Source organism: Brachyhypopomus gauderio, chromosome 6 (assembly GCF_052324685.1).
Source record: "Brachyhypopomus gauderio isolate BG-103 chromosome 6, BGAUD_0.2, whole genome shotgun sequence".
NCBI classification, from domain to species: Eukaryota; Metazoa; Chordata; class Actinopteri; order Gymnotiformes; family Hypopomidae; genus Brachyhypopomus; species Brachyhypopomus gauderio.
This window is the reverse complement of record NC_135216.1, coordinates 33,349,995-33,358,337: the sequence shown is the minus strand read 5'-3', so window position 1 is coordinate 33,358,337 and position 8,343 is coordinate 33,349,995. Positions and strand designations below refer to the sequence as shown.

Below are 8,343 nucleotides of genomic sequence, written 5' to 3'. Positions count from 1 at the left end.
ATAGTCGCTTAGCCAGTCCGGGTCGATAACGGGAGGGCAGTCCGAGTAACAGGCGAATACGGGCATGACAATGACAAGGGATACGGGAACAGACAAGGAATCAAAACCAACAACACACCACGGTCAGGTACACAGATCAACAGCAGACTGTCAAACAACCAAATCAAACAAAATACCAGACAAAGGACAAGGGAGACTCAGGGGTTTATATACATGGGACAGAAAACGAGGGACAGGTGTGAATGATAATACAGGGGCGTGGTAACAAACAAGGAATCACGAAGACAAACGAGCTGGGCGGGATGAACAGGCAGGGAACACGGACATAAGGGAACCCAGAGTGGCAGCTACGAGAGGGGGCGTTGCCCTACGTGACATCTGCAAGCGAGTTAAATTTAATTAGTGGTCGTCCGTTGTCAGCGTTATCGCCGTTAACGGCCCACCACTAATTTTATTTTATAATATGCATTACTGTAATGTCAGTGCTAAATAAATATTTTCAAATCAAATTCTAAAATTCAAATGCCTCGATTTTAGTGAGGTTAGCCATAAATCCAATGTTACTAATAATTGGCATCATGTATTTCGGTGTTTCGGTTTTCGGCTTTCGGCCTTGGTTTCCTCATTTTCGGTTTTCGGTTTCGGCTAAGAATTTTCATTTCGGTGCATCCCTAGAATATATACATTTATTTATGTATTTAAGGATTTATTTGTACATTTATTTATTCATTCATTTATATAATTATGTATTAAATAATTTATTTGTGCATTTATTAATTTATTCATTTATATTTTTATGTATATACTGATTTATTTGTACATGTATTTATTTATTCTTATGTCATTTTTTGTCCTCCATAAGCGCGAGGGTCCGTGCGCCGAAAATGACGCAATCGCGGTGGCTCCGCCCCTGCGTGAGGACCCCCGTGCAAAGCGAGGTCGTGCAATGAACAAAGTTATGTATGCCGGGTTCATACATCTTTACAAGGTGGAATTCAAGCACTTGTCACTTTCAAGGTCCATTTTCAATATTTCCCAGCACCTTAAACTTATGTTAAATATTTATACATATACTCAAAATTATTCGAAATAATTCGCTTTTTCATCACATCGATTCAGTCAGATAGTTATTGTGAAACAAAATACAGTTACATTTTCAAGCATTTTCAAGTACTTTAGCACTTTTCAAACCTGGAACACAATGCAACATTAATTTTCATCAGGTAAATGTTCCTTCCCCTGTTTTTAAAGGGTGTTTCTTTTATACTACCACACAGCCCCGTCGACAGGGGGGGACAACCGGGTCTGTTGTCCCGGGCCCCAGGGCCAGGGGGGCCCATCAAAGAGCCCAGCAATTTATTTTTTATTTAAAGTTTATCATTTTAAATAATCTTGAAATTTTTCATTGATATAAAATTCTGTACTCAAAATAAGCACAATGCCTAAAATATATATGTTTTTTACCTATCTGCATATTTTCCATTAAGTGCACACACCCCCGCCTCCCACTGAAAAATGGTTTGATCCAGCACCGGCCGTAGCCGGCTGGTACCCGCCCAACAGTGGGAAATACAGTGGTGGATAGTAAAAAGTAAACAGAAATCTGGAGCGCAGAAAAGAAATGAAAAACATTTACCTGACGGATTTTAATATTGCATTGTGTTCCAGGTTTGAAAAGTGCTGGAATTTAGGCTAAAGTACTTGAAAATGGATGAAATTGTAACTACTTTGTTTCACAACAAATAGCTATCTGAACAGTTCTCTTGTATTACGTTAACAAATATGATCCTCTTGTAATTCCAGGACGAAACATGAGAGAACGTGAAGACGCTAAGATTGGGCGTTTTGAAAATAAACAACCATTAAATAATGTGATTAAAAAGCTAATTATTTCGAATCATTTCTAGTATATGCATAAATATTTAACTTAATTAAGTTTAACGTTCTGGGAAATATTAAAATGGACCTTTAAAGTGATGTACAAGTGCTTGAATTCCACCTTATAAAGGCGTATGAACCCTGCAAACATGATTTTGTTCATTGCGCTGAAGCGCAGCGCGCGCGAAGTTAGTTACCTGGCATTCGTGCACGAACTCGCGAATCAACAGCACGTGAGGCCCTCTGCACGGGCGGTGCCACTGCGATTACGTTATTTTCGCCGCGCAGACCGCACAGCTCGCGACGTCAAGTATGAACCAGTCAGCTGTCAGAAATAGCTTTGATGTGTGGCTATATGATATACTATATGACCTAATACAAGGATTGTGTGCTACAGAGGAAATTCAAATGACTTAAGCCGGGGGGGGTGGCGCATGAAACTTTCTTGTCCCGGGCCCCAGCAAGACTGTCAACGGGCCTGCTACCACATATCGTTTCGGACAACACTGCAAAGAATGTCTCCACTGGCCGCATGTCAAGCGTGTGCTCCACACATCTGAACAATCACATGCAGCTTTCAATTAATACTGAGGTGGGAAAACACTGAAAAAAAAAAAACCACTTAATCTGTGTCCATTTTACGTTCGCCACACCCCCCCACCCCCCCGCGCTCAACAAAATACACTTGCCACCCGCTCCAGGTTAAAATCTCACTCCAAGCGAACGTCAAAAGTTGGCAACCCTGGTGTAATATTTTATTGTTTGGACAGAAGCCTGGCATTATGAGGACGAGCAAAGTGATGTAATGGACCCTTTCGTGTTTGGCTTTGAATCTGTGCAAGACATGCACCATTTTATGGCAGAGGTGCTTGACAACTTGGGAATACCAATCAACTGTAAATTGAACAGTGTTTAAAGAGGGGAAGCCATGGGGCTTTTGCACAAAAAAAGGTCTAAATGGAAATCTTTTGTTTGTGTTTTCATGTATTTCTACCTGAATTTTATCTGCAAAACATTAAGTTTAATGTGCATTGACGTTTTCAAATCCTTTGCAAACATCCTTATAATGCCATATGGGATGTTTCGTAAATACAAAGAGTGAAGGTATAACTAGTATATGTAGTTATTTATGTAGAAACGGTAAATTTGCTAAAAAAAAAAATACAATTTTAAGCTTCTCATTTATTACTTTTATTTTGAAATTCCTATCAAATTACGCGATACTATAACGGAACTTCACCAGCGCGGTGCAGCCAGGATGAGAGAGCCATGGTGAGAGAGTCTCCCAGTCTCGCGCCGTATACTATTGGAGGAAATGCCGATCCAGACTCCCGATCCAGTTTTTTTTTTTATCCGATCCGGGTTTTCCAGCGCACCCATTTATATAATCCATTCCAGTTTTTGCTGTGGTTTTGCCAGTGAGAGTAAAATCCGGTCCGCATTTTCCAGCTCACCTTCAGCACACGAGCATAGCGTCTGCCCCAATTTAGCTCCGTGGCATCTCCTAACCCAGTGGTTCCCAAAGTGGGGGGGCGCGCCCCCTAGGTGGGGCGCGGAGCTATTGCAGGGGGGGCGCGGAGCTTGGAAGTAAAACGTGCACATGTGTTAGGGATGCACCGATTCCGATATTAATATCTGAAACAATTCTAGATCGGGTATCGGTGACAATGTGACCGATCCATAAAAACAGATCTATTCCGTCTAATTCTATGCTTGTATTGCTTGCTTTTCGGAGTTAGTTCAACCTTAAATATCCACTCTGTCCCGGATAGAAGTGAACCTGGACAGTTAACAGTGAACAGTTAACAGTGAAACGCGAAGCACACAGAGGAGAGGTGAATCACTGACTCGTACTCGCGCTGGTGCTATTCCACTTAGTCCGTTTATTTGCTGGTTGACCAAATTAAACCTGGGCTCCAGCACTACTTGACTGTTCATACATGAACTGGTGAGTTGTCCAAAGCTCATTTAATGCGTTACTTACAGAAATGAAATAATGATAAAATAAAGAGCAGTGGTCTGAGTCAACAATATTCCATACACGCACTCAACTCGCTCCCTTAAAGAGACAGTACACATATTTCTGGCCGTTACATGCTTTGTGCTCTGCGTGATGTCTGCGCTTGCAAACTAGCCGCATATGAATTGCTGTTTCTCTTATTTCATCTCCTTATTTATTTTAAATTATATTTAGAATTCTTGAACCATTTAAAAGGTTTCTTGCAGTTTATTTTTTTCATGTTTGACCAAAGTTGTGAACCTATTGTTTTTGTAAGTTTCAGGTTCTTTGGTATTATTTATTTTACATTCAATGTTATATTCATAATTACACTGACTGAACAAATGCAAGTTGTGTTGTTTTTACATGTTTTTGTTTGTGTTTAAGTGTGCTATACTGGTACAGAGTTTTCAATAAACTTGTAATTCAGTATGTCTGTGTTTAAAAAAAAATGTTTTAAGTCGATTCAGCACAGTTTTACTCTATCGCCGATACTAAGCCTCAGATATCTAAATCGGTATCGGAAGTGAAAAACGTGAATCGGTACATCCCTAATCAATATGGGGGGGGGGGGGGGGGGGGGGGGGGCGCAAAAATATTCTCATCTACTAAAGGGGGGCACGGCAGAAAAAGTTTGGGAACCACTGTCCTAACCATTAGGACCGCCGTGTAAATTTGAAATTATCGGTAAAAATGTCAGTTGTGTGGGATTATTTTACTTTAAAGTATGACAAAGACGTAGAGTGCAACATATGCCACAGTAAAGTCAAGCGTGGTGGTAAAGCTGTAAGAACTTTTAATACAACCAATCTAATCAAGCATTTAGCGAAATACCACCCTAAACAACATGACGAGTTTCTAAAGAAAACCGAAGACAAAAAGAAAGGTCCTACACAACTAACACTGGCAGAAATGTTTGAATTGAAGGGAGTGTATAGATGGGGATGGAGCAGCAAAGTGTGGAGTAGAAGGCATTTTGCTTTTAATTAGTTTACGATATGTGCATGGATTTTTTTTAAAGCTTTGGTTTACACTTGTTCAAGAGCACTGATGGATGTTAATGTTAATAGACTATTTGTTAATAGACTATTTTCCACTCAGGTTGTGTGTTTTGCTTTTTAAATATAATTTACAATATTATTTGCACTTGTGGCTTTTTAATCCTTGGTTTACTGATGCTATTTCTGTTTGTTATTTAATATTTTGTCTATTTTGAGTTTATTAATTGCTAAATAAACAGGTCAGTTTCTCCTTACCAACCATTGTGTATTATTCAAACACACCAAATTCAGCTGGCTACTTGTTATCAAGAGTAAAACGCTTTTCAACATGAGTTTGACAACAAAGTAAGTTGGCTAAATAACTTTAAACTTTAATACATGCTTGGATAGGACGGTATCGGCCGATATCTGTATCGAATCGGAAGTTCAAAAAGCTGGATCGGGACATCCCTACTAACTATAACTATAATAACTAGCTATAACATATAACTAGCTATATAAGTTTTTTTTCCTCAAACCTTCACTACCTAAGCTATCTAGGTTAACTAGCTAGGTCGGTTAACTAACTAGGTTAGCTAACTCATTCCAAAGCTGACTAGTGACAAGCTGCATTTTATTAAGCACACAGTGGGTTTGTTCTGTGTTTTGATTCAGAGACGTGTGTTTTTAACCAGCTATCAGATAGCTCCACAAACAATGTCATCACAGTTTACATAGTTCACTACCGTTACCTTTCTCCTTGAAAAAACGCTGTATATCCATTTTCTTTCACCGTCAGCTACCTGCAACCTGCTGCCAAAAATGGCTAGAGCACATGTGCGCATGTTAGTCTTCGTTGTATTCCAGATGAACAACACTATATATTTACAGGTAAACATAAATGACCATTCTGGATAATGGCTCTTACAATTTTATTGATTTTTTTGTAAAAGTGACAGAAAGGTTACAGTATAATCGAATGATTTTAAAGAGTTTAACATTAGAGACTGTGAATGTCACAAGGGCAATAACGTAGTCTACTCAGGTGTATCTTCAGGTATACATTCAATGCACAAAAGATTCAAGAGAGCTTTTGCAAAAAAGAAAAGTCTATAATTAGGGTCGTAATACCCAATAGCCTATGAGACTACACTACAGTAAGTGTATTAGACCTGTGTGAATTAGCCAGATAGAGCTGTCATGTGGTAAACCATCATGTTACCTAACTTCAGTGGCTATCAGTAACATAATTTTTCATCCTTTAGCGGTCTTCCAGTTGAGAACCACGTCACAGTGATTACTGCACATAACCCCTGAGTCACATTACTAACCATTCACTCCCAAGGCTTTAAGCTGGAGCTTTATAGTCTTATAAACAGCAGGCAAAGGCAATAAGGGAATTTAAGTTAGAGCCATATACACTGATCCATTTACACAATCTTGCAGACATCCTTTTAATCGTCTAACAACTCTCACAGGCCAGTCCCTAACTGCTGGGTTTAAACAGACCCCTTCACACCTGTTCGCCTTTACCCTCTGAGATGACGTGTTCAGGGGCAGCTTTGGCAAACCACTCAGTCCACGACCCATCGTAAAGGCACACGTCTTCGTGCCCACACAGGTACGCGCCCAGGGCGATGTGGCAGGCCGTCACACCCGAGCCACAGGTGACCCAGATGGGCTTCTGCAGGTCAACTCCTGCTTGATGGAAAAGCTCTGTCAGTTCCTCGACAGGCCGTTCGAGTCCAGACGAGTCCATGAAGGAGGGGAACGGCATGTTAACGGAGCCGGGGATATGGCCAGGTTCTGTGCCTGAACAGGAGAAGCAGATGCATTTTTTTTTGGGTAGGAACTTCATATGTCTTTGTGCACATTTATTTATAAATTACTCTCAGACCTGCACACAAATGATCAGTCCGGAAGATTCAGTACTACCACTGTTCTTCATGCAGTAATTCAGTACTACCACTGCTCTTCATGCAGTAATTCAGTACTACCACTGCTCCTCATGCAGTAATTCAGTACTACCACTGCTCTTCATGCAGTAACTCAGTACTACCACTGCTCTTCATGCAGTAACTCAGTACTCCCACTGTTCTTCATGCAGTAACTCAGTACTACCACTGGTCTTCATACAGTAAGCAGTGTTGATCAAAGTTGTGAAACTGCCCCTAGGTTACACTGCACACGAGTGCAAAGTCCATTAAGGAGACTTTAGTGGAGGTCAGCAAATAAAATTTGGGTCCTGGTGTCCCCGTGCATTGCACAAATTTAGGTTTTGCTTGGTCCCAACACCCATAACTCAATTTATAAGTCTCATGACACTTTTGTGAGGTTCACTGAGTGAACTGCGCCGTGGTTACACGGGGCAACACAAATAAAGCGTATTGCTTACACATCCGAGGTTCATGCATCAGTTTAACTGAATCCAAAACCAATCTGGCTTTTGTCTTAAATACAATTAGACCTAATTAATCTTTAAGAGCATTAGAAACGTTGTATGTAGCTTTCTATTTTTGACACAAATGTGTTACCTTCCCGTGGCTCTGGTTCAGTCCCACGAAATCGCCCCTCAACTCTGGCGTCGACGAGCTGAAACGTTTTGCTTGTAATGTTTTCCAGCACGTCTTCGTACGTTTTCACCCAGGAGGCGTTTATCGAAGTTTTGAAGTTGGTGCGCTCGGGTTTGCAGTATTGATCCGTGACCGGGTGACCTTCCCGTTGCCAATTCTTGAATCCACCGTTTAGTACCGACACTGAATTATGGCCAAAAAACCGAAACATCCACCACACTCGAGGCGCGGAGAAAGAGCCGAAGTCGCTGCCATCGTAAACAACGACGTGTGTGTTATTCCCGATCCCTAAATCCCTGACGTAGTCCGCAAACTCACTCGCGTTTGGCAGCGTGTGTTCGTACGGAGATGTTTTATTGCAACATTCATCGATGTCGAAAAACGAGGCTCCGGGTACGTGGCTTCGTTTGAACTCTTCCGCCGCATCGCGCTGAAGTTTGGGCAGGTACCAGGACGCGTCTACAATTCGTAAACTCGGCCCTACTCTGTTATTTTTGACTGCATCGGCTAACCACTTCGCGTCAACGAGAGCCATTTGACCAGCCATGACATTCAGTTCATCTGGACTAATAAGACATCCCAGTAATCTGTGTTGAAATGGCTGTGGGTGGCCGCGCTGCGCCCCCTATGGTTGGCCTGTGGCACTGCCATAGATGACAGTGCTCGGAGGGGCACAGCGCATATATATGTTTAGTGAAATTTGAAGTTTGGTGTCTGTTCACAGTAAAATTTTGTGTATGTGATTTGTTCATAACGTTGTGTCTATTCGTCAGGTTTATTAGTGTTAGGTGTTGTTGTGGAGGTGTGTTTTAGTTTTATCTTTTCCCCATCTGTTTTCTACGGAGCCCCTGAAGGGACATGGTGTAATTTATTTTTCAGGTAAAAAAGTGGTGAGCACCCGATACTATCAGGT

The 8,343-nt window shown here is 41.2% G+C and overlaps 1 protein-coding gene across 1 annotated transcript; it reads right to left on the bottom strand.

Annotated features, from left to right (window-relative positions):
- Positions 1-5,775: 5,775 nt before the first annotated feature.
- On the bottom strand, positions 5,776-8,007 carry LOC143517746 (3-mercaptopyruvate sulfurtransferase-like). The gene is made up of 2 exons (XM_077010529.1): positions 7,392-8,007; positions 5,776-6,669 (listed from the first exon to the last, which is right to left on the bottom strand). The coding sequence occupies exons 1-2, from the start codon at positions 7,975-7,977 to the stop codon at positions 6,371-6,373; spliced, it is 885 nt and encodes a 294-aa protein (XP_076866644.1). The 5' UTR covers positions 7,978-8,007; the 3' UTR covers positions 5,776-6,370.
- Positions 8,008-8,343: the final 336 nt, after the last annotated feature.

Bases quoted from the DNA above. Each gene is read 5' to 3' on its own strand.
- LOC143517746 (XM_077010529.1), bottom strand. From the start codon at position 7,977: ATGGCTGGTCAAATGGCTCTCGTTGACGCGAAGTGGTTAGCCGATGCA. The intron at 6,670-7,391 runs GTAACACATTTG...TCTCCTGTTCAG, and splicing joins TGAACCAGAGCCACGGGAAG to GCACAGAACCTGGCCATATC.